Source organism: Panthera uncia (assembly GCF_023721935.1).
Source record: "Panthera uncia isolate 11264 chromosome A3 unlocalized genomic scaffold, Puncia_PCG_1.0 HiC_scaffold_11, whole genome shotgun sequence".
Classification (NCBI taxonomy): Eukaryota; Metazoa; Chordata; class Mammalia; order Carnivora; family Felidae; genus Panthera; species Panthera uncia.
This window is the reverse complement of record NW_026057578.1, coordinates 61969357-61995829: the sequence shown is the minus strand read 5'-3', so window position 1 is coordinate 61995829 and position 26473 is coordinate 61969357. Positions and strand designations below refer to the sequence as shown.

General features: G+C 37.9%; 2 protein-coding genes across 3 annotated transcripts in view; one reads left to right on the top strand and one right to left on the bottom strand.

Moving 5' to 3' along the window:
- ABCG5 (ATP binding cassette subfamily G member 5) overlaps window positions 1-6554 on the top strand; it is a 32488-nt gene extending 25934 nt beyond the window's left edge. Inside the window, exons 12-13 of the mRNA XM_049650218.1 lie at window positions 4155-4267; window positions 5429-6554. Coding sequence (XP_049506175.1) covers window positions 4155-4267; window positions 5429-5622 — 307 coding nt within the window. The 3' untranslated portion in view covers window positions 5623-6554. The remainder of the gene's footprint in view (window positions 1-4154; window positions 4268-5428) is intronic.
- Window positions 6555-8533: 1979 nt separating this feature from the next.
- The window catches only part of DYNC2LI1 (dynein cytoplasmic 2 light intermediate chain 1), a 39086-nt gene continuing 21146 nt past the window's right edge, over window positions 8534-26473 (bottom strand). Inside the window, exons 6-13 of one of the 2 annotated variants that reach the window (XM_049650215.1) lie at window positions 23320-23506; window positions 22082-22150; window positions 21398-21475; window positions 16916-16992; window positions 16243-16313; window positions 12997-13094; window positions 12556-12648; window positions 8534-8833 (exon numbers count right to left, since the gene is read on the bottom strand). In XM_049650215.1, coding sequence (XP_049506172.1) covers window positions 8771-8833; window positions 12556-12648; window positions 12997-13094; window positions 16243-16313; window positions 16916-16992; window positions 21398-21475; window positions 22082-22150; window positions 23320-23506 — 736 coding nt within the window. In that variant the 3' untranslated portion in view covers window positions 8534-8770. Of the gene's footprint in view, window positions 8834-12555; window positions 12649-12996; window positions 13147-16242; window positions 16314-16915; window positions 16993-21397; window positions 21476-22081; window positions 22151-23319; window positions 23507-26473 lie in introns of those variants that run through there. The other variant, XR_007461962.1, reaches the window with a different exon arrangement.

The following is a 26473-nucleotide window of genomic DNA, read 5'->3' as shown; positions in this document are numbered from 1 at the left end:
GTTCCATCCACATTGTTGCAAATGGTAAGATTTCATTCTTTTTCATCACTGAGTAGTATTCCTGTGTGTGTGTGTGTGTGTGTGTGTAGATGTGGTAAAGATGTATATATTATATATACATACATAATGTACATACATAATGTACATACATATATATAATATATACATATACATACACACATTTCTTTATCCATTCATCAGTCAATGGACATTTGGTCTCTTTCCATAATTTGGCTATTGTTGATAGCACTGCAATAAACATTGGGATGCACGTGCCCCTTTGTATCAGCATTTTTGTATCCTTTGGATAAATTCCTAGTAGTGCAATTGCTGGGTCATAAGGTAGTTCTATTTTTAATTTTTTGAGGAACCTACATAGTGTTTTCTAGAGTGGCTGCACCAATCTGCATTCCCACCAGCAGTGAACAAGGGTTCCACCAACATCTGTTGTTTCCTGAGTTGTTAATTTTAGCCATTCTGACAGGTGTGAGGTAGTATCTCATTGTGGTTTTGATTTGTAGTTCCCTGACAATGAGCGATGTTGAGCGTCTTTTCATGTGTCTGTTAGCCATCTGGATGTCTTCTTTTGAAAAATGTGTATTTGTGTCCTTTGCCCATTTCTTCACTGGATTATTTGTTTTTTGGGTGTTGAGTTTGGGAAGTTCTGTATAGATTTTGGATACTAACCCTTTATCTGATATGTTATTTACAAATATCTTCTACCATCCCTTCAGTTGCTTTTTAGTTTTGTTCATTGTTTCCTTAGCTGTGCAGAAGGTTTTTTATCTTGAAGTGGTCCCAGTAGTTCACTTTTGCTTTTATTTCCCTTGCCTCTGGAGACATGTCAAGTAAGAAGTTGCTGCGTCCAAGGTCAAAGAGGTTGCTGCCTGTTTTCTCCTGTAGGATTTTGATGACTTTCCTGTCTCACAGTTAGGTCTTTCATCCATTTTGGATTTATTTTTGTACATGGTGTAAGGAAATGGTCCAGTTTCATTCTTTTGTATGTCGCTGTTTAGTTTTCCCAGCACTATTTGCTGAAGAGGCTGTCTTTTTTTCCATTGGATACTCTTTCTTGCTTTGTTGAAGATGAGTTGGCCATATATTTGTGGGTCCATTTCTGGGTTCTGTATTCTCTCCCACTGATCTAGGTGTCTGTTTTTGTGCCAGTACCATACTGTCTTGATGATTACAGCTTTGTAATACAGCATAAAGTCTAGAAATATGATGCCTCCCACTTTAGTTTTGTTTTTCAACATTAATTTGGCTATTTGGGATATTTTCTGGTTCCATACAAATTTTAGGATTTTTTGCTCTAGCTTTGTAAAGAATGCTGTTGTTATTTTGATATGGATTGCACTGAATGTGTAGATTGACATTTTGACAATATTTGTTCTTCCAATCCATGAGTATGGAATGTTTTTCCATTTATTTGTGTCGTCTTCAGTTTCTTTCGTACACTTTCTATGGTTTTCAGCATACAGATCCTTTACTTTTGGTTAGGTTTATTCCTAGGTATTTTATAGTATTTGGTGCAACTGTAAATGGGATTGATTCCTTGATATTTCCTTCTGCTGATTGATTACTGGCATATAGAAATGCAGCTGATTACTGTACACTGATTTTGTACCTGCGACTTTGCTGAATTCTTGTATCAGTTCTAGCAGTTTTTTGGTGGAGTCTTTTGGGTGTCCCATGTAGAGTATCATGTCATCTGAAAAGAGTGAAAGTTTGACTTCTTCCTTGATGATTTGTATGCCTTTTATTTCTTTTTGTTGTCTGATTGCTGAGGCTAGGACTTCCAGTACTATGTTGAACAACAGTGGTCAGAGTGGACATCCTGTCGTGTTCCTGATCTCAGGGGGAAAGCTCTCAGTTTTTCCCCATTGAGGATAATATTAGCTGTGGGCCTTTCATATATGGCTTTTATGATGTTAAGGTATGTTCCTTCTATTCCTACTTTCTTGAGGATTTTTATCAAGAAAGATGCTGTATTTTGTTAAATGCTTTTTCTGCATCTACTGAAAGGATCATATGATTCTTATCCTTTCTTTTATTAATGTGGTGTCTTATGTTGATTGATTTGCAAATACTGAACCAGCCCTGTAACCCAGGAATAAATCCCACTTGATCATGGTGAATAATTCTTTTAATGTACTGTTGAATTCAATTTTCTAGTATCTTGTTGAAAATTTTTGCATCCAGATTCATCAGGGATATTGGCCTGTAATTCTCCGTTTTAGTGGGGTCTTTGATTTTAGAATCAAGGTAATGCTGGCTTCATAGAAGGGGTTTGGAAGTGTTCCTTCCATTTCAATTTTTGGAACAGTTTGAGGAGAACAGGTATTAACTCTTCTTTAAATGTCTGGTAGAATTCCCTTGGGAAGCCATCTGGCCTATGACTTTGTTGGGAGACTTTTGATAACTGATTCAGTTTCTTTGCATCCTTCCTTTAAAAGGATGGCATCCTCTTGAGGGCAGCAGCAGTGCCTCATTCATCATTATAGTTCTCAGTGGCCAGCCCAAGGCCTTGAACCAAACAGGTTGGCAAAAAATATTTGCTGAATTGAGTGAATGAATGAATGACTACTCTCTCCTTGGACTGTGTACATACTGGATCAGTCACCAACTTCTGTTGGGTTTCTTCTTTGCTGTCAAATCACAAATGCATGTGGAGCCTTTACTTCTATTTCACCCTGTGTAGTGCACTGCAAGATGAAGGCACACGGTTCCTACCTCAAGGAGGTAACCCTCTGGCTAGCTGAGCAATCAGCCTGTCATGCCATCATCCTGTTGCAGGCCTTTGTCATCTCATACTTGAACTACTGCTGTAACCTCCCTTTTGCTTTTCTGCTTTTCCTAATCTGCCCTTATTCTGGCCCCTTCTACTTGCTGGTGCCACATTAATTACCTTAAAACACTATTTTCATGGTCTTTCAGTGTCAGCTCACTGAAAGGCCTGGCTGTCATTCCAAACCCAGCTCCCATGGCTTCATAGCCTCTGTTCTAGCCCTTCTGGCCCTTGAGTCCCATGTGCAGTCCTTGACATGCCTGTGCTCATGCCACCCTTCCTTTCTGGAGTGTCCTTCCTCTTCCCTCCTTCCTCCCCAGATTCCTGCCTGTCCTTTCCAATTAGCAGCCTCTAAGTTGGCAAATTCAATTTTGTGCCTTAGAATATTGCCAGTAACTCAAAGTCATGGGGCTTGGGAGTCCCTTGAGAATAGGTTAAAAAAAAAAAAAACAAAAAAACCCATAAATACTAAGTATGAGAATGTCATGGACATGTGGTGTTAGATTTTTATACTTGGCACAAATCGTTTACCACTGTGTATTTTTATAGTCTTAAGGGTATATATTCTGTGTCCCCAGTTACACTGTGAGTTCTCTAGGGGAAATTTCTTTTGAATTCCTCAAGCACTTAGAACTAGTGCCTTGCATATAGAATTTATTACATATTTTTTGATTGACAGAAGTTATATAGTGGACAAAGGAGGCCATAAGGTCAGCATGGAGTTCCTCCTGAAATAGACTGAACCGAGGGGACAGAGTTCATTTTCACAATGAGTGTCTGCTTGCTCCCTCCATCCTCTCCTCTTACAGTTAATTTTCACTTCACACACTGGCTCCTTCAAATCTTTGTTTAATCACAAATATCCTCCTTTAAAGTGATGTGTTAGGTGTGTTTTCTCTTTCATGTTTATATCAGTGGTGCTTATCAAAAAAAAAAAATTAGACACCAATCCATCATCAGGGGATTGTTAAATTAAGGTTTCTACTATAATGGACCACCGAGCTATAATTAAAAATGATGGAATGCTATGCTTACTGACTTGGAAGGCTGTCTGACATATGTTTGGTTGAAAAAAGCAGGTTAGAAAAGAGCATGAAGAATATGATTCCAATTATGTAAAATTTTATAAACATACGTACACACATTACATATATCATCAAAATATTAACCATGGTTATTTCTGGGCAGTGGTATTTCTTTGTACTTCTCAGTATTGTTTGATGTTTTGTATAGTGAGTGCAGTTTTTATAATGAGATAAAAACTATATTCATAACAGGAAATGTAAAATGAGGGTTGTCTTTCTTTTCATTTGGTAGGACTATTACCAGAGCCTATTGAATTTCATCTCTATTTCTTTCTCTTCAGAAACACAGAAGAAATGTCCCTTCCTTTTAAAATCCTCAGTTACTTTACATTCCAAAAATATTGCTCTGAGATTCTTATAGTCAATGAGTTTTATGGACAGAATTTCATTTGTGGTAAGTACTCTATTTTGGAATATAATCTTTTTTACATACTCCTCCGAGGAAGCAATTCCCTGAGGAAATGTATTTTTTAAACAAAAGCTATATTTTATAATAGATTTAAAACCTGTTTTGAAATAAAAGTCTGTTTCTTTGATTTTTTTTTTTTAATTTTTTTTGATGTTTATTTATTTTTGAGACAGAGAGAGACAGAGCATGAGCAGGGAAGGGGCAGAGAGAGAGGGAGACACAGAATGTGAAGCAGGCTCCAGGCTCCGAGCTGTCAGCACAGAGCCCGACACGAGGCTCTAACTCACAAACTGTGAGATCATGACCTGAGCCGAAGTTGGGTGCTTAACCGACTGAGCCGCCCAGGCGCCCCTGTTTCTTTGATTTTTAAAATAAAAGTCAAGTTAGTCACCTGTCAAAGGCCAATAGCTTAAGGCCACTCTTTTGTTTGTAGAAAATGATAGCCCTGGGGTGCCTGGATGGGTCAGTCAAAAGAGTATGTGACTCTTGATCTCGGGGTTGTGAATTTGAGTCCCACATTGGGTGTAGAGATTACTTAATAAAATCTTCAAAAAAAAAAAAAAAAGATAGACCTAATGTATGCTGAGGTAAACCCCTGTATACTCTGGATGGAGTCAGTTTCTATACCTACTGAACAGAACAGATTGAAGCAAATTGCAGTGGCTTCCTTCCTAAAATGTATGTAATATATATATAGCTGAGTAAAGCCATTTTTGGCAAAAGTCTGTTTTCCTAATCCCATGAGAGGCAGTGGGAACATAGTAAGGTCCTTCTGGCCATGGAAATCCCAGGCCACTTTGTGAAAACAGCTAAAGAACAGGGCAGAATTTAGTAGCTATTTTAGATATTTTTAGGTGGTAACATCTAACCTTAGGATATTCAGTACTAGGTGATCATAAGAGATCATGATTTTTATCAGTACTATGATAATGAGTTTATACCCCAAATGGAAACAAACCCATTTCCATCTTCAAATGAAGCCAGGACCCAGAGCACCCACTATTGCTTCATCTAATAATGAATTCTGGATTCTCTAAATTTAATGTCCTATATCTTTCATGACAAAAGATACTTAGCAGACAGTTGGTAAATACTTGTTGATTACCTGGGAAGCATCATATCTGACATTGTCAATCTTCCTGGCAGGCAGCTCAAATGGTTCTGTGACAACTAATCCAATGTGTGCCTTCACTCAAGGAATTCAATTCATCGAGAGAACCTGCCCAGGTGCAACATCCAGATTCACGACAAACTTTCTGATTTTGTATGCCTTTATCCCAGTTCTTGTTATCCTAGGAATAGTTGTTTTTAAAGTAAGGGATCATCTCATTAGCAGATAGTAAAGAACATTGCTGCAAAAATGGACCTTACGCCCCAAATGTGCATGACTACTTGGAATGTCTAAACTAAGAAAGTCACATGTTTCTTGATAATATAAAGTCTTTTAAACATTAAAACTCCCATCTGTGCCCCTCAGATCCACACAGGTCATGATATTCCAACTTGCAGGGACATGTGATATTTGGAAATTGTGACTGAGCTGGTCCAATTCTTGATATGTAAATATCAAGAATTCATAAAGTTATGGGAGACTGGTGAGATTATTTTTCTTTGTTCCAGATGCAGAAAAATACATGTTAAAAAATTATGCTTACAAACAAAAAAAATTAGGCTTACACTTGATACAAGATTTGGTAAGAAGACGACATGTGAATGATCACTCACTGTAAATAACAGAAAAGAGAATTGTGGGTTTGACTAAAGCACGCATCATGCAGAATTAGGTAGGAATTCTTTCATTATCATTTAAAAACCTACATGAGGGGGCTGAGTTACTCAACCACATTAAAAGGATGTTAGGCAGATGCTGGATGATGAAGACCCCTGAAACAGAGCACCTGGTGATTTTTTGGGGGTAGTTAAAATGAAAAACTAGGAATGGGCTGAACTGAGAACATCACATACCAGACAAACCTCTGGTAATGTTTTTAAAGATGAGTTTGCTATTTTTCCACTTTTCACTTGTGTATGTTACTAAAGTGTATGCATTGAGTAATGGCATCTTAAGGCTAGAGAGCAGGTATTAAAGTCCATACAGAAAAGATGTTCAACTGACACAACATTTACACTAAGAAGAACCAGGTTACACATGTGGAATTCAGATTCTTGAATTGTAAAGGGAAAGAATGCTGATAAATACAAATACACTTATTTTACATATTTTTCAGGATGAAATGATGTATATAGATGATTAAAAATGAGTTCTGTACTATCTTTCTGATTGATTGTCAAGTAATTCATGCACAAGTCTGAAAAGACACTGTCTCAGTGTTACCATGGTAACTCCAGGGGAGACCATCTTAGTGAGTACATGAACTTGTTCAATTGCTGTGACCTAACTTATAAAGAATGATAAATTATAGCATTTGAAATGTCTTACATTATAGTAGAAAAGATCATTTCATTAAGGAGACCATAGTAAAATTCTGTTTCTTAGAATAGTATTTAAGGATCTGGAGACATTGGCAAATTACCAGAATAGTATTGTCAATTTTTGTAAAAGGTCTTTGACACTGATGATTATGGTGTAATAGTTACATAATACCTTACAGATTATATATGTCACATCAGTTATAGATAATTCTGGAGATGATAATCTACTAAAGTAGTTCAAAGAGAGTCCCACAGGAACCTCTTTTGAAATCTCTGATTTCAACTTACTAAAGATATGGGTGTGCACTGTAAGTGGAAACATTTCTACTATTCATATGCAGATGAATTTCATTCTAGCTCAAACATTTGGAAAATTGACATAGCATGTGACTTCAAGCTATTAAATGTTAGTGATACCACCTTAGAACACAATGACTTTCAACATGCGACAGTCTGTGTCTTAAGTCAAAAATGGACAGTGATGTGTAAGACAATCAAATTATATAATAGAAATTTCTATTATTGTGGAATAGGCTGTTTCTTCCCACCAAGTCAGTGATGTTTCTGAGATTATAATGTTCACTATTAAAGGGAGCTCTTTCTCCACAGTACTCAGTCCGGGTGCCTGTCTGCTGCTAAGACTGAGGTTCTTCAGAAACATGCTAAAAATCCTGTTGTTAAGAGGGCTGGACCCACATGCATTGCAACTAGTTGATGAAGTCTTACTTCACTGCAGTGATCAGGTAGTTTGCTATCCACTCAGATACCGCTCATCCATTTTGGTGTTCTTGGGGTTAGTGTGCTTATTTGAAGCTGGGTATGGTATATTAGAGCAAACATATTTTATAATGGAAGGGGAAGAACACAGAGTCAGTGACTTTCCTGGTTAATGACAATAATTCTGCTTACTCCAAATTGAACTTGGCTAGCAGACACACAAATTCATAGGCTCGAGAAAGCTTCGTAAAGGCTCTTTCACCTTGGAAATGATCTCAGTTATTACCAGTTCATGAAGCTTTGGCCTGCTTACTAATAACATATCTCCTTAAATTTACCTGTTCTTCAAAAAGTTATATTCATAATAACTATGCCAGAATCATTGGAGGTGCTGATTAAAAATGCAGATTACTGTACCCCATTTCAGACCCACTGATTCAGGAACTCTGGGTGTGGGGAGTCAGGAATGTGCATTTTATTTAAGTTCATTTATTTATTTTGAGTGAGCGGGGGGAGGGGCAGAGAGAGAATCCCAAGCAGGGTTCACACTGTCAGCGCAGAGCCCGATATGGGGCTCAATCTCACAGGATCATGACCTGAGCCGAGATCAAGAGCCAGACACTTAACAGACTGAGCCACCCAGGAGCTCCAGGAATGTGCATTTTAAATAGGTACTTGAGAGGGTTCTGGGTGGTTCAGTCAGTTGAGACTTTTGATTTGGGATTGGGTCGTGATCCCAGGATTGTGGGATTGAGACCCACGTCAGGCTCCATGTGGAGCTTGCTTGGGGTTCTCTCTTTCTCTGTCTGCCGCCCCCTCCCCTCCTTTGTGGTCTCTCTCTCCCCGCTAATAGTTTACTTCAGGTGCTTCTTGTGCCTGTGTTTCAGAATTAAATGATAGCACCTGTGCATGTGACCCGGATTCTGGTTTCCTATCAGACATACCTGAGAACATACTTCAAGAAGGAATGTGTCTAATATAAATGCTTAGACTCACACTTGTAACTGTTACTAAAGGCTCTCGCTTTCACAGTCCTCAAACCATATAAGCAGAAACCTATAAATGCTGAACTGAGTACATACTAGATAAACACATTAGAGGCAGGCAGAAGATTCTTTTTATTTAAAAAAAAAATACTGCATGTAATTACACAACTTTTCCCCCTTTTTATAGACTTAAAAGTATCCAGGGAGTTGCACTAATACAAGAAATTCCACTTTTCCTTTAACAAATTAGACATCTTAACTTTCTTCACTTATTACCATAATAGCTAATTAATAAAATAAACTTACTTGTATTTGGGAAAGTATAAATAAATACACTATAGTTGAATTATGTTCAAGAATCAAGCTCAATTTGTTTCCAAGACTTGCAGGAACTTCTTTTGTATTGTTCCAGTTCCTAAAACAAAAATATGTATTACTTGAAGAGAAAAACTTTAAAAATTAAACTAAGCGCCTTAATGCTGCCTTAGCATCTTTTAGATATGACAGTATATCCTTTGTGGTATTATCATTTTCAAAATTTCTGGACAATTCTGTAAATTCTTACAATTAGGATTTTCTAGAAATGTAGTCTTCAGTGTTTCTGGGTAGCCTAAGCAACACTTTAGAGATCCACTTCTTAAAGATGAAATTACATACTATATATACATATAAATTGTCTTTCAACTATTAAATGCATTTGTCATACTTTAAGTATTTAAAAGTGATCTTATTTTTTGTTTCCTATTTGTCAAAACTGTTGAAGTCAGCAAAATATCTGTATTTAAAATGTATATATCCTTTGACCCAGTGCTTGTACCTTTCAAAACGTGTCTCACAGAATAATAGAGAAGAGTGCAAGAACATAAACAGAAGGATATTCACTGCACTGTGTATACTGGCGCACACACGAAGGCAACTTTCCCAGTAAGGGAAGACATCAGTGCTCATTCGCACATGGCTTCATGGGCATCCGGCGAAAGTAACAGCAGTCCTATGTGTCACACGAAGAAAGCAGATAGGTGGAGAGAGGATAGGATACTTCCACTTTCTATGTTACATACTTCTATGTCTTTTGAGGGTTTTTTTTCCCCACGACAAGTCTATGTTACTTTGACAATTCATAAAATCCAGTATGGGTGGATACCCTGCATGAGATGATTGATATGCAAAGGGACCATCCCTAAGGGGATTGCCTCCTGGCCTCTTACTTGTTGTTCCTTGTCTCAATAACTGTACAAAGTAGATTATTTCAGATGAGCGAAAAGTGGTTACTCTGCAAGATAAGGCAACCACTGCCCTTTGGCTAACATAATTGAAGTTCACAGTTCCTATGAAAAGAAAATTCCATTCTCATTTTCAGAAAAACTGCAGATTGTCTCTTTCATACCTGTACTCAAGTTGTTTCAATTTAAATGTTAAAACTTTTAAAACTGAAGACTTAGTTTTTAGATCACAGCTTGGTTGTTTTTTTTTTTTTTTTTAAAGGAAATTAATTCGGTTCATCAGTTATCAAAGAGTTCAAAGATGTTTAACTCCCAAGGAATAAACAGTAATCAGTTATCTTGTTTTTAACTGCAAGCACTGAATTATTTTTACCAATGGTAAGGGTGAGGACATTGTTTAAAATTCTTTGCTAGAGATACCTCCCTTCTGCAGACAGCAAACTGAGAGAAGAATTGGGCTGGTCACACAGGTCATGTCAGGGAAAATAAAGAATGACTGGTGTGATACACAACTCACCATATCCACAAGACCTTCAGTACTGCTGTCATAGGAATTCAAAATAATATGATGATGCTTTAAAGGAAGAAGTAGTAAGATTTTCCTTATACTGCAATTCTTCACGGCTATTTTAGAAAGCCATTTTAAAAGTGAACACAAAACTAAGAAAGGTTTTCAATTTGTCTCAAGAACCTCTAAAGTTTTAAGCTCAGTTGGTTGAGCGTCCAACTTAAGCTCAGGTTATGATCTCACAGTTATTGGGTTTGAGTCCCATGTTCAGGGTCTGTGCTGACAGCTTAGAGCCTGGAGCCTGCTTCGGATTCTCTCTCTCTCTCTCTCTCTCTCTCTCTCTCTGACCCTCCCCTGCTCATGCTCTGTCTCAGAAATAAACATTAAAAAAATAAAAAAGATGTGGTATATACACAACATTACTCAGCCAAAGACAGAATGAAATCTTGCCATTTGCAACAACATGGATGGAGCTAGAGAGTGTAATGCTAAGTGAAACAAGTCAGAGAAAGGTAAATACCATATGATTTCACTCATGTGGAATTTAAGAAATGAACAAAGGAAAAAAACTGGGGCTGTAGTTAAGCGTCAGACTCTTGATTTCAGCTCAGGTCATGAGCTCACGGTGAGACTAAACCCTGAATGGGGCATTCTAGTGACAGTGCAGAATCTGCTTTAGATTCTTTCTCTCCCTCTCTCTCTGTCCCTCCCCCCACTCACACTTACTCTCTCAGGATAAGCTTAAAAAGAGCAAGAAAACAGCAGCGTGAAGAAAGAGCTGAGGACAACTGGCTAGATTTTCACCTAACACAGACAAATTCTTTCATAGGCTGTGTTAATAGTGAAGAATGCTAGGTATTGTGGGGTTGCTTTCCAGCTCCACTCCAAATTCCTTCGGTTTTAGGTCAGGGAAGATGGATCTGAATGTGAAAAGTCATGATGCTGAGAAACATCCCAGCCCTTTTATAATACCTGTGCATGTAAATGTAATAAAAGAGATCAAACTATGTGACATAAACATAACAACAGCAGTTAAGTCATTGACTCCTAGATACTAATTCACGATGATTTCCAACTAATCTTTAGTCAATTGCACACATAATAAAGGTTACATGAGGTCATCTGTTTCTACATCATGCCTCTCACTTTGCTACAGCAATGAAACCCTCTATTCATGACACAGTTTTCAAAAGTCTTGTGGACTATGTTTAAATAAAATGCTTTGCTTTCTTATTCTAGGGCCCCTGAAGGTGAAAGGCTAGTGCTGAGAAAATCACTCTGGTCACTGCTCCAGTGGATGGTTGTGTTCAGGTTACACAGCAGTGTGACTGTCCCGAGTGACATAGCACTACAAATCCCACCTGAGAGGTTGTTAGGGCATCCCATTTATAGTGCCTACTTGTGTAAGGTTGGATTCTGCACAGTGTCCCACTTTATCAAACTAGAAGGAAATCTAAGAAAATCTAAGTATTGGGTCATGATGAATTTACCAGCTTCTGCATTCTTACATGACTTGTGTATCACAAATGGTACTAGCTAGGCATATATGGAACTCCATCTCTCTTTTTTTAATGTTTGAGAGAGAACGAGCAGGGGAGGGGCAGAGAGAGAGGGAGACACAGAATCTGAAGCAGGCTCCAGGCTCTGAGCTGTCAGCACAGAGCCGAACGTGGGGCTCGAACTCACAAACCAGGAGATCATGACCTGAGCCAAAGTCAGACGCTTAACCAACTGAGCCACCCAGATGCCCCATTCAGTGTCCATTTTTAATCACTTTCCTGGGAGATCCTATGTTTATGTGGTTTCAGACTGGATAGTTCTGAGTTTTTCTGGTACAAGAAAAGTTTTAAGTATGTAATGTTTTAACAAAAAACAAAACCTTTTAATCCCACAAACAAAAGCATATTATGAAACTGTCTCCCCAACAGCAAGGTAAGAATCACTACCCCTCTTCAACATAAAGTAAACGGGAGAATCCAAAAACAGTATGTGAACATTACGTCATGTCTCGGTGCTGGAATGGCAGGTGGCTTAAATTCCTTCTTTGTGCACATCAGAATTTTATTGTTTTATAGAGTGAAGATGTGCTATTTCAATTTTTTTTTTTTTTTTAATGTTTATTTTTGGAGAGAGAGTGTGAGCAGGGTTGGGGCAAGAGAGAGAGAATTTCAAAGCAGGCTCCAGGCTCTGAGATGTCAGTACAGAGCCCAGTGTGAGGCTTGAACTCATGAACTGTGAGATCATGATTTGAGCCAAAGTCAGACGCTTAACCAACTTAGCCACCCAGGCGCCCCTCAATAATTTTAAAAGTAAAAAACAAACATTAAATAAGAAAAATCTATGTAATTCCAGATGTATTTTGTGATAAAACTCAAGATGCAATAAAATAAGTGTTTAGGATAATACCTGATCCTTCTGCATTCTCATTTCGTCAACTTCTCTTTCAGCATACTGAGGGTCTCTTGCGGGGTCCTTGGTATCTTTTAGTGTGTTGATACTCTGAAATTACAATTCGAGTCATTTCATGCCCAGACCCCCAGTGACTACTGCCTGCCTCAGCCAGCCATTGGGGCCCATTCAAATTCTACCAGGCCCTCTCCCACCCTTTCCTTCTAGCCACTATCTCTCCCTCTCAGGAAGCCTGCAAGCTGCATTTGAAAGTGGAGTGGGAGCTATGTCTTGCCCACCTTTTAAGTCCCAGTGCCTTGTGTACAATAGACTTTTGGCACATACTTGATTTTTGAGCATGTGAATAGAAAGCAAAGTAATCATAATAAACTCAGGAACACTTCCCAATAACTGAGTAGTACAAAAAAGTCTTGCTTTAAAAGAACGAGAAATCTATACCTTTGGTGGAAAGACCCTTTCATACACTTTTTTCCACAATTCCATTGGTGAATGGGCATGAAGCTTTCCAATGTCATTATCAGGAACAGGAGGAGATCCTAGAATTGGAAGTTGTACTCCAAATGACTGCACTGATTAAAACTTGACAAACTATCAATAAAACAGATGACACTTAGAAAAGCATAAATCCTAGATCAGTCATTTCCCTTCTCCCTAACATAGCCGCTATTAAAATTTACCCCAACACAGTATAGCAACACCACTTGCCCCAGATTCTAGCACCAGAGGAAGAGGAGACAAGAGTAATGGGTCAACTGTGATTCTCTTTCCCCACACATACACTGGTGTCCAGCAAAAATACCGAGTTTGGTATTCTCATGTGTTTGTGAATTTGTATGTAAACAGACTGTCTTAACATGCTACTCATTAGAATGCAAATTGGGACAACTAATTCAGGGAGGTAATTTGGCACTACTACCTCCTATGTAAATACAGAAAAAAGTCGTATGTTATTACCCAGAAACCCGTTTTTGGTGTTTAACCCAGAAACACCTGCACACACGTATTAACAGTTTCACACTGCACCATCGTTAGTGTTAGTGAAAAATTGGCCACAACCAAACTGTCCATCAGTAAAGGCATAGTAAACTAAATTATGCACAGCCATGCTCTGTAACTGTGTCCAGCAGTCAAAATACCAAACAGACCTAGCTGTGGCACTACTGTGGAAAAACCACTAACACACATTGAGTAGAAAAGGAAACTTTAAAAATAATAGCTAGAGAATGATAGTTATGTTCAAACAAATAGTTTTTTCTACAACATTCACACATCTAGAAAGTGGTCTGGAAGTACACATATCAAACTTGATTCTTATGTACTGTTTTAACATTTTATAATGAGCATGCCTTTATGTATTGATTATATAATTCAATTTGAAAAATTGCTGCCACTTCTTGGCAGTTGTCTATAATCTTGAGATTTCTAATTCTTTCTCTTCTACCATCTACATTGTTGATCTTTCAGTACCTCTTTACCACTTTGGTGGGAAAGACAGTAATGCGATCCACCAATCTAATTCAGCTTTCCTAAGTTTCTGTTTGTCCTCATTTGTGTGTGTGTGTGTGTGTGTGTAGTAAGTTCTATACAATTTTATCACCTTTGTAGGTAAACATCCAGTACCTCAGTTAAGATACTTACTGTATAGTGCCATTGTTTCAGGATCCTATGTGTTGGCCTTTTATAACCACACCACTCTCTTCCCAATCTCTTCTGCCTCCCCACCTACAGTCCTGTCCCTAACCTCTGATCACCATTAATCTTTCCTCCATTTCTAACATTTTTTTCATTACAAAAAATTTAAATAAATAGAATCCTATTGTGTAGAACCTTTCCTGATTGGCTTTTTTCCCATTCAGTATACACTTGGATTAATCCAAATTATTGTGTGTATCAACAGTTTGTTCCTCCTTTTTGCTGAGTAGTATTTTATTGTATGGATATACCATACCATAGTACATAGTTTTAAACAACATCTCTGGTTGTTTCTAGTTTTGTGCTATTACAAATGAAGCCACGGTGAATATCTGTGTAAAGATTTTAATATGAACATAAGTTTTAATTTCTCTTAAATGCCCAATAATGCAATTTCTAGGTCATATGGTAGGTGCATGTTTAGTTTTATAAGAAACTGTCAAACTGTTTTCAAGAGTGAAAACTACCATCTGACATTCCCACTAGCAATGTGAGTATCCAGTTTCTCTGTATCCTTGCCAGCATTTGGCATTGTCACTATTTTTTGTGAGCTATTCTGATTAGCAAATTGTGGTTTCAATTTGATTTCCCTAATGATTAAAGATATTAAACATCTTTTCATATGCTTGTTTGCCATTTCTATATCCTCTTTGGTGAGATGCCCGCTCATATCTTTTGCCTATTTTTTAGTTGGATTCTGTTTTTACCGTTAAGTTATATATTCTAGATACTAGTCCTTTGTCAAATATGCAGTTGAAAATATTTTCTCCCAGAATGTGGCATGTCTTTTTATTCTTTTCAAGTGGGATTTTAAGAGCAAAAAGTTTTAATTTTGATGAGGTCTAAGCTCCATGATTTATTTTACATCCAAGTTAGTTAGCATGTAGTGCAATAATGATTTCAATAGAGTCCAGTGATTCATCCCCTACATATACACCTAGTGCTCATCCCAACAAATGTCCTTCTTAATGCCCTTTGCCCATTTAGCCCACCCCCCCCCCAAACCCCTCCAGCAACCCTGTTTGGTCTCTATATTTGAGAATCTCTTATGTTTTGCACCCTCCCTGTTTTTTAAATTCAGTCATTCTCGTTCCTTGTCCGACCTCCAGCTATTTACAGGGGCATTACCTGGCAGTACATACCGTGATTCTCACTGCTAATGAAATTAAGTCTTTGTGATCACTCATTAACCATCTCTATTCTTTTCATTCCAATTCAATCTATATTACAAAGATCTACATTTGAAGTCCAGTCAACTTTAGTACGAGTAATAGGTGATGGGAAATAAAAAAGAAAACTCCTATCTACTAGAGTGTTAAAACCAAACTTCTAGCTACAGAGTAGAAGTTTGCTAGGGCCCAAACCTCCACAATGAAAATAGCTTCTGTGGGAAGATAAGGAGCTTGATTATATAAACTCTTAACAATTGTTTTCGCAAAAAAACAGAACAAAACAAAACAAAAAACCAAAAAAAATTATTTTCACTTCATGAGCCTAACATATCCATACGTTTAGGAAATATATCCCATTATTTTTGAAGCAAGCTATTTTCATAATGAATTAAAGGATACATAATTAGTACAACTGTTCTTTTTTGGTTTATTCCAACACTTGAATCTCATATTTTTCATCACTGCCCATAATCTGTAGCTTTGAATTTCCTGACCACTCTGTTTCTGGTTTTCTTCTACACCCAACAAGCTAAAATTTAAAAGTACCTGGAAATCAGCAAGGGAAAAGAAATACATGCAAATTTTATAGTGAACTAGAAATCCAAAACCAGTCTCTTAGGTGCAACATTCCTTCCATCCCAAATATGTCAGTGTGATGCATGTTGCATCAATACCGTGTATACAAATAAACGCATAAGAAATAACAGCAATGATAATGAAATCGAAATGGTGGTATGTTGGAGATGAAGTGAACGTAGGGTAGGATAAAAATCAATAAGCAATTAAAAAAAGATTGAACAATCTTAATAAGTTCACCAACCTATTTGACTTAAAGAATCCAATCCTGCTGTGATAAACAGTGGTTTATTTTGATCCACACATATTGATTTGCTACATGGATAAGAAGAAAAAAGAGTCTAATTTAGTTTAGCAATCGAATATCCTGCCATGCTCTACTGTAAATACAAGAGCCGGGTTTTACGTCTAGCTACTGGTGAGAGAGCACACTGCTCCTAAATGAATGAGTGAATATCAATTTAAATTATTTCAAATATTAAAGTCTGGCATTAATAAAGGCTTTATGGGGGGGGGGGGAGTGACAGACATAAATTACCTTAAATGACAACCAAGAAAAGGAGCAAGTTTAAGAAAAATATACATACTACAATTATCAATTCAATTTCTATAATCAATATAAGAAAATGATAATACAGGGAAAGCTACTAAGATTACAGAAATAAAGTAAATCAGGGAAACAAGGGTAGTAGTATGATTATTTTATTCTAATCTTTAAGCATTACATAACATTTTAGTTATAATATTTGAGAAATATTTAACATAGGAAATGAGAAATAATATGAAATTATTTCTCTAAGAAGAGCCACCTGGAGGCCCTTTCCTATCAAGAAACAAAAGCCTGATACGAGCAATAATCAGAGGAGATTATTGGCAAAAAATAATAAAAAGATATAAAAAATCTATTTTAACAGTACCTTCTGTCAATGCCAAATGCTAACTGGTTGATAACTCCACGTATTTTTAGTAATAGAGCTTCTGATTTACTGGTAAACTAAAAAAAATCAAGAGAACAAATTATATGCTCTGCTTTCAGATCACAGAAACAGGTAAAATAAATATGGCTTTGAACACGTGCAAATTGCAGACAGAATTACTATTTATTTGCCCAACACACACTTGTTTGAGTAGACAAAAAACCTGAATAAAGGAAAATAAAAATAAAGAAGTCTCAATAAATTTTAACTCACTCTTCACATTTTATGAGTGCATGATACGGAAGGGACTGGTGTTTATGCACTGGTCATTTTGGCTACTCCCACATATGGCTCATAACTATTGCCCAAATGCAATCTGGTTGGTAGAAAATAGGTTTACATCATAAATAACTTTTCCATCCAAGGGCATAGTACTGTCTTCCAAAAGGCCAACATGGAGGCTACAGACTAATTCAACAATACTGATAGTCATTAAAATGATCATTTAACTTTTCAGAATTGCCTTTGAGCCTGCAAAACAAGTTCCTGAAGATTCTCAGTGGTGGTATATAATAACTAGAGTGACCATAACCAGAACACTTCAGAGAATGAAAGTGGGTGGGTACTATTAATAATTAAGTTGAGGGGCGCCTGGGTGGCTTGGTCGGTTAAGCGTCCGACTTCGGCTCAGGTCATGATCTCACGGTCCGTGAGTTCAAGCCCCGCGTCGGGCTCTGTGCTGACAGCTCAGAGCCTGGAGCCTGTTTCAGATTCTGTGTCTCCCTCTCTCTCTGCTCCTCCCCTGTTCATGCTGTCTCTCTCTGTCTCAAAAATAAATAAACATTAAACAAAAATTAAAAAAAAAGAAATATCATATAGCTTGAGGCACCCGAGTGGCTCAGTCAGTTAAGTGTCCGACTTTGGCTCAGGTCATGATTTCACGGTTCATGGGTTCGAGCCCTGCGTTGGGCTCTGTGCTGACACCTCAGAGCCTGGAGCCTGCTTCAGATTCTGTGTCTTCCTCTCTCTCTGCCCCTCCCCTGTTCATGCTCTGTCTTGGTCTCAAAAATAAATAAACGTTAAAAAAAATAGTAATAATTAAGTTGAGACATCAGGTGAAAATCAGGATATGTGGTTGGTTACCCTACAAATCTTTTAAGACTAGATTTGTTTTTTGGAAATATCAAAAGTTATTCAGCCAAATAAGAATAGTTAACATGTATGAAAGTGGGAAAAACAACCATGAACCAAAATGACATGGAATTTTATAAGGCAAAGAAATCAGTTTTCAGGATAAGATTCATTCTGGATTAAGAACAGACTCTCTCCGGGCACCTGGGTGGCTCAGTCGATTAAGTGTCTGACTTGAGCTCAGGTCATGATCTCACAGTTCGTGGGTTCAAGCCCCACGTTAGGCTCTGTGCTGACAGCTGGGAGCCTGGAGCCTGCTTCAGATTCTGTGTCTCCCTCTCTCTCTGCCCCTCCCCCACTCATGCGCACGCGTTCTCTCTCTCAAAAATAAAATAAAATAACAAAATAATAAAAAAAAAAGAACAGGCTCCCAGGCAAATTATTTATTCATGTGAATATATAAAATTTAATACATTGACTTTTCAAAATTGAAATAATTTTAATACTTCCTTTGAAAGAAGGTTTAAAAGTATAAAAACTAACTGAATTTTTAAAACACAACTTCATGATGATGATGATGATGAATATGTGTGGAAAGGAAAATACCTCATCACAAACATATTTCATAGAACTAACTGTAGGGCTGGGAGGACATGAGAAGTTTTCTGACTCAACTTCCCTATCTGCTGCATCAATTGCCTTGAAACATCCTCCTCAAATAGCTGTAGAGCCTCTGCTTGTATCAACTCAATGGGAACTCATCACCTCCCAAAGCGGTTCATTCCATTTTCAGATAATGGTAGGATTAGAGAGTTCTTTCTTATTTTGATCTAAACTCTATTGATTCCTTGTTCTTGACTGTAAGAGAGCAAAGAATATACCTATTCCCTCTTCCATGGAACAGTCCTTTGAATATTTAAAAAGCATTATCACATTCTAGATGATTTGATACTCCTCCTCATATATCACATTTTTAAATCTCCAACCATCCTGGCAGCTCTCCACTGAATCTGGTCCTACCTCTCAATGTTTTTCTATTTTTATTTTTAATAACTTTATCAGATTGCTCATAATAGTGAATCCATTTTCTTGACTGAATTTTAAAGGATCTGGCAATCTTGTAAAGCAACCCCAAACTGTCCTCCTTGAAGTGAAACTGAAAGACGGGGCTTTGAAACTTTGGCTACTGTCTTCTTGGTCTGGGAAGCTAGGCAAGCTGTATGGTTCTCTTGATGGTCTAGAAGTGCTCCTCTAACCCAACCTCTCATCCCTCAGGCTTACTGAAAGCTGAGATGAAGCCTTTCTCAAATCCGTTCCCTAGAAAACCCTGATGATTTAGGGCCATCTAGGCCTGCTGGGTCCTGGCTTGGTCTGACTTCATCTAAATTTGTACCCTTAAGACCAGACTGGGCCCTGACTGATCATCAGGTGTGATCTGCTCTTAAAGAAAGAGATTTCCCTCAGCTAACTAACCAGATCTGTGGGGCTTTATCTTGTGGTAAAAATAAGAAACTACAAGATCCATCGTCTCTGCTTCTGTATCTTGGAGGAATCATTCATTTTTAAACTCCCCTATCTTTTTGAAATAGTAAAAATGAGTATTTCTAGGGCGCCTGGCTGGCTCAGTTAGTAGAGCATGCGACTCTTGATCTCGGGGTTGTGAGTTTGAGCCCCACATTGGGTGTAGAGATTACTTTAAAAAAATTAGGCGGGGTGGGGGGGGCGGGGCTAGGTGCCTCAGCTGATTAAGCGTCTGACTCTTGGTTTTGGCTTGGGTCATGATCTCATAGTTTCGTGAGTTTGAGCTCTATGTTGGGCTCTGCCCTAGCAGCACAGAGCCTGCTTGGGATTCTCTCTCTCCCTCTCTGCCCCTCCCCCGCTTGTGCTGTCCATCTGTCTCTCTCTAATAAATAAAAACTTTAAAAAAAATTAGGGGTGCCTGGATGGCTCGTCGATTAAGTGTCTCTTGATTTCAGCTCAAGTCGTAGTCTCACAGTTTGTGGGATCAAGACCCACATCGGGGTCAGCGCTGACAGCATGGAGTCTGTTTGAGATTCTCTCTCCCTCTCTGCCCCTCCCACACTCACGCATGCACACTCTCTCAAAATAAATAAACTTTTTTTAAAAACTCTAAAAAAGAATATTTCCAAAGTACTCTGTCAATTTAATATGTAAGCAGATACAGTATAAACATAAAAGGTACTGAGTTTTAAGAAAATACACAATGCAATTTATTTGGAGTATTCTGAAAAGTTTAAAATGTTACCTTTAGTCATAATATACTACCCATGAAGGCTAGGGGCTAGCCCATGTTGTCTCCCGCTTCCCCTGAGCACTTTCATTTAGGGGGAAAAAGAAACCATTCAAATGGGAAGATACTATTTCTTTTAAATAAAAGTGCTTTTATATCTTATTGCATTAAAGGATATCCTTTATCCTTTGGTCCTGCTGTGGAACGTAATGGTAACAGTTATAATAAGCAACATTTATTAAGGAACACTTTGTTTCAGGCACTGTGGTGAGCATGTCACGTTACTTTCTTTTATCACAACAACCCTATGAAGAAGGCACTATTTTTGTCTATTTTACCCTGTTGGAGACTGAGGCTTAAGTGAGATTATGTGACCAGTCTGAGATCACACATCTAGAAAGTTGTCCTCAGATTCAAACCCAGGCAGCAAGACTCCCGAGTTCATGTTTTTAACTTCTACAACAAAGAGCAGTGTTTTGTTTTTTTTTTTTTTAAGTTTAAAAAAGAATATTTTGTTAAGGTTTTTTTTCCCCCTTTTCTCTTAAGAAAATACAGATTCTCGGGGCGCCTGGGTGGCTCAGTCCGTTAAGCTTCCAACTTTGGCTCAGGTCATGATCTCGCGGTCCCTGAGTTTGAGCCCCGCATCGGGCTCTGTGATGACAGCTCAGAGCCTGGAACCTGTTTCAGATTCTGTGTCTCCCTCTCTCTCTGACCCTCCCCCCATTCATGCTCTGTTTCTCTCTGTCTCAAAAATAAATAAACATTAAAAAAAAATTAAAAAAAAAAAAGAAAATACAGATTTTCATTCTTAAGGGGAAACTAAAAATGAATAAGTTAATAGCCAGTTTATCTCTTTAAGATGGACTGGGGCTTATGGGCATAAGCAGCTGCTCCAAAGACATGGAAGGCCATCTAGCAAAGGGTGTTCTAGAAATACATTATCAAACACTGTAACAAGAGGGTTTGGGGGCAATGGGAAAGGAAAGGAGGGGATTATGTGCATTAGTAAAAGCACTAGTATTTATAACTGTGCATCAAGTTGCTAACCTTTCTAAATTTGGTGCTGTCTACTCAAGCCAAAGGGTAGGAAAGGTACAAACCATTAATGATGCTCCATAATAATGTGCAACAAATCGAAGTGTCTTGCATATAACCTTTCTCTTCTCAGAGTCAAAATCCTGAAGAAATACATTATTAAAAAGAAAAAAGTTGAGAGAATTAAATATCTGTAGCAGGAAGGTACAAATTATTAAGTGTGGAAATAGATGATTTTTTTTTTTTTTTTGGAACGTACTCTGAGGAGTAGGATTCCATTACCTTGATATTTGTTTCTATACAGAGTTGAACAATAGCTGCGGCCTTCCAGAACTATAGCTGTCAGATCTTTCCTTGTTTAAACATGTAGCTCAACAGAATTGAGATATGAGCACACATTTTATAGTGTGGAATACCCTAGGGATTCTCTGACAAGCAAAGATAAGAAGAAACCAATTTTCTGCTTTCTTCAATTTAAAAGTTGGGGAGGAAGTTCTTTCCCTCAGTGACTGGGTGAAAGATTCAGTTTCTTGAGCTACCTTATCCCCATTCTGCTTCATCCCCAGTCCACTGTATTTTTATTGTTCTTTACATATTTTCACTTTCCCAACTATATCCTCTTTTCCAGATCTTTAAGATGTGTGACTCCTTGACCTCTCCCTTCCAGAGTCATTGTTCTCATTTCACTATTATTTTTGCTCCTGTCCCAAGCATAAACAACCACCTTAACTAGAAGTGGAAAAGCTTACCTGAAAAATATCATATTTACTTCCAATTATGACCAGAGGTATCAGAAATGGGTCGACTAATTCACGATCCTGTTAACAAACATATTTCATTGATTTATTGTAATTAACTGTTTAATACTATGGATTCAGCAAATTCTATTTACTTCCAAAAATACACCTTTTTAGTCCCTTCGTAGATGTTGACTTTGTTTGCTTGACATGTTCTAATATTTAACTTCTACTAAGTTATATTTCTCAAGTGTAAAACTAGAAATGGCAGTTCCCTAAGTTACCATCATGTTCTGTCCTATTCTCTTAAATAACATGCCATCTTCCCATTTTTGTTTCTTACTACTTGGTATTATCTTTTGTTGCTATAGCATTTACACTGCATAGATGTGAACCATAAGCTGTTACTTTTGTCCTGATATTCGTGATGTAAAACACACTCCTATAAACCCTGGACAATGCCAAATACTGCTGTGGGTTTTCCAGAAGATGATATTCATGACTGTATTTATTTATTTATTTATAAAAATTTTTTTAACGTTTATTTATTTTTGAGACAGAGAGAGAGCGAGCGTGAATGGGGGAGGGCCAGGGAGAGAGGGAGACACAGAATCCGAAACAGGCTCCAGGCTCTGAGCGGTCAGCACAGAGCCTGACGCGGGGCTTGAACTCACGGACCGTGAGATCATGACCTGAGCCGAAGTCGGCCGCTTAACCGACTGAGCCACCCAGGCGCCCCTCATGACTGTATTTAAAGGACCTGTGTTACCATCATTGCACCTTTGTAATTTTATTAGTTGTCAGAAGATCAAAGGACACGGAATATGGGACAGATACCAAATGAATGTAAAACAGAGGGTGGCGAGAAAGGCTGTTAAAACTCTACTCCTTGCTTAAATGTGTAGCTTCATCTAGTTTTGCCAGGTGAGTTTTTGTACAGTCTGTTTTTTTATCTTCATTTTATAGAGATTATAAAATCAATATCAAACTACTTCACCCTATTTCTTTTGATTGGTATAATATGCCGTAACAGTCACAGTGGATGTCTACCAAGAAGACATAAGACATCTTTCTCCTGGTTTTGCTCTCACTGAGGTTTTATCAAATTGCTATAATTTTCCAGTGAACAAGTTCATCTACATCAAATGAATTTCCAATCACGCATAAAAATCTCAGCAAGTTGTTTGTGATGTTGTCTTTAGCTATGTATTGGGCTAAGGATTCTGGGAATAATCCCAACAGCAACTCACCGGATGGTCCTTCTGCATATTACTCCATATCCTCTGTCTCATCTCAGAGGCTGCTTTGGAATTTGTCTTCCCCAGTTTCATTATCATTTTATCTACATGGCTTTTCATGGCTTGCAACAGATTTTCCATGGTGGGCCAAAGGTCATTAGGTTTTGAAAGATCCAGAACAAGAACAATAGAAAATGTCCTAAAAAACAAAAACATCTCTTAAAGAAGACTCACAATAATTACTGTTTTGAAACCCTATTATACTGAAATTTATTATTTAAGAACACTACAGCTTAAGGAAAAAATAAAACAGCAATTTTCTAAGAAAACACACACACACACCCTCCAAAGTCATAGCCTTATTTTTTCTTTAAATGTTTTTATTTTTGAGAGGAAGTGTGAGCGGGGGAGGGACAGAGAGAGGGGGACAGAGGATCTGAAGTGGGCTCTGCGCTGACGGCAGTGAGCCTGATGCGCGGCTCAGACTCATGAAACAGTAAGATCATGACCTGAGCTGAAATGGGACACTCAACTGATTGAGCCACCCAGGCACCTCCAAAGTTACAGCCTAATTTATTCCAGTGCTTTTCTCTAGTGGTATTTAAATGTTACAACCACCAGTGGCACTGAAGGTTTCATTTGTACTGATAATAATCCAGTTCAAAGAATCTGCAAGCAGATGGGTTCAACAGTGTCATGTTTAGATCTGATTTCACTGTATGCGCCAGAGAAGGGAAGCAAAAATAGTAAGAGCAGCAGCAACAACACACCATTAGGTGAAGAACACATTTACTGATGGACTCAGCCAGCGGACTACATCATTTATGCCATCTTCACAACAACCCTTCCTGGAAGATGCTATGATGTCCATTTTATGGATTAGAAAGCTGAGACACAGGTTCATATGACTAGTAAATTGTAGAGCTGGAGATCCAAAGCCACACGTTTCTGCCATACTGTGGTGCCTCTCTGAAAGCACACCTCTGACCACCACACACACCACTGCCACTGCCACGTGAATGTGTACCTGTGTTCATGTGAGTCCAACGTAAATCTAAACTCAGCAACAACAAACCGGTTTAAAAATGGGTAAAAGACTCAAATAGACATTTCTCCAAAGAAGATGTACAGATGGCCATCAACATATGAAAAGATGCCCAACATCCCTAATCATTACAGAAATGCAAATCAAAACCGCAATGAGATGCTACCGCATACCCATTAGGATAGCTATGGTAAACCAAACCCAAAACAAAACAGTAACAAGTGTCGGTAAGGATATAGAGAAATTGAGGGCACCCAGGTTGTTCAGTCGGTTAAGCCTTTGATTCGGATCTCATGGTTTGTGGGTTCGATCCCCACATCAGACTCTGTACTGACAGTGCAGAGCCTGCGTGGGGTTTCCTCTCTCCCTCTCTCTCTGCCCCTCCCATACTCATGGGTGTCTCTCAAAAAAATAAAGAAATATTTTTAAAAAGGATATAGAGAGGGGCACCTGGGTGGCTCAGTTGGTTGGGCGACTGACTTCAGCTCAGGTCATGATCTCACAGTTTGTGAGTTTGAGCCCCACGTCAGGCTCTGTGCTGACAGCTCAGAGCCTGGAGCCTATTTCAGATTCTGTGTCTACCCCTCTCTCTGCCCCTCCCCTGCTCATGCTCTGTGTCTCTCTGTCTCTCAATAATAAATAAATATTTTAAAAAATTTTAAAAAAAGGATATAGAGAAATTGAAACCCTTGTGCATTGCTGGTGGGAATGTAAAATTCCTACATTTGTTAAACAGTATGCTGGTTCCTCAAAAAATTAAACATAGAATTACCATATGATTCAGTAATTCCACTTCCAGGCGTATTTGAAATCAGGGACTCAAACAGACATTTGTACACCAGCGCTCCTAGCAGCACTATTCACAACAGTCAAAAGGTGGAAAGGACCCAAATATCCATCCATGGATGAATGCATCAACATAACGTGTTATACACACACAAAAGAAGATCAGTGGAACATCCTTACAAAGGAAAGAAATTCTAACGCAGCCTACAACATGGGTGAACCTGGAAGACATTATGCAAAGTGAAATAAGCCAGGCTCAAAGGACAAGTATTACATGATTTCATTTACAGGAGGTACCTAGAGTGGCCAGATTCATAGAGACAGAAAGTATAAAGATGACTGCCAAGGGCTGGGGAAGGGGAAAGTAGAGAGTTATTAATTCATGGGGACAGAGTTTCAGTTCAGGAAGATGAAAAAGTTCTGAGATGGATGGTGGTGATGGTTGCACATCAATGCGAATATACATAGTGTCAATAAACTGCACACTTAAAAATGGCTAAAATGATAAATGTTATGATATTTTATCAAAATAAAAAATAGATCTAGGACTATTTCACAAAGTGGTCATAATAAGCATGGAGAGCCATAACCATGGGCTACTGTATCCTCGATCAACAGGACAAACATCCTGCTAGTATGTGTAGCAAGGAATTATAATACATGTTAGTTATTTTATAATATTGTCAGTTATTTTGCTCAGTTTGAGCAAACCAGCTATTTTGTGTAATTGAAGCGAAACAGTACTTTACTATATAGGTGTCACTTCAGAAAATAGTCTTTTAGACAGTGATTATCAGGATTTTCTATAAAATTAGTGTGCCATTAAACTGTCCAGCCAATCATATCTACATCATTTCAATAAACTCATAATAGCTTTGCTTGACTATAACAAATAATATATATTTTTTAATAGTAAAGAAATCAATTTTATTTCAGAGGTTTGGTATGGTTAAATGCTTTTAAAAAACGACTGTGGTTTCACTTTTTCTTATTGTGGTAAGATGTATATAACATAAAATTCATCATTTTTCCAAATGAAAAATAAAAAATTTAAGTGAAAACAAGACAGAATTCTCGACTTTTTTCCAAGATTAAAATTTGTTTCCATTGCACTGGAAACACTTGTGTTACCTTTACCTTCATAGCAGATGACAGCTAACTTTTTTTTATATGAGTGTAGTTGACACAGGATGTCACGTTAGTTTCAGGTGTACAACTTAGTAATTGACAAGTGTCTACATGATGCTGTGCTCACCACAAGTGTAGCTGCTATCTGTCCCATTACATCGCCATCACAATATCATTCACTGTGTTTCTTACGCTGTGCCTTTTATT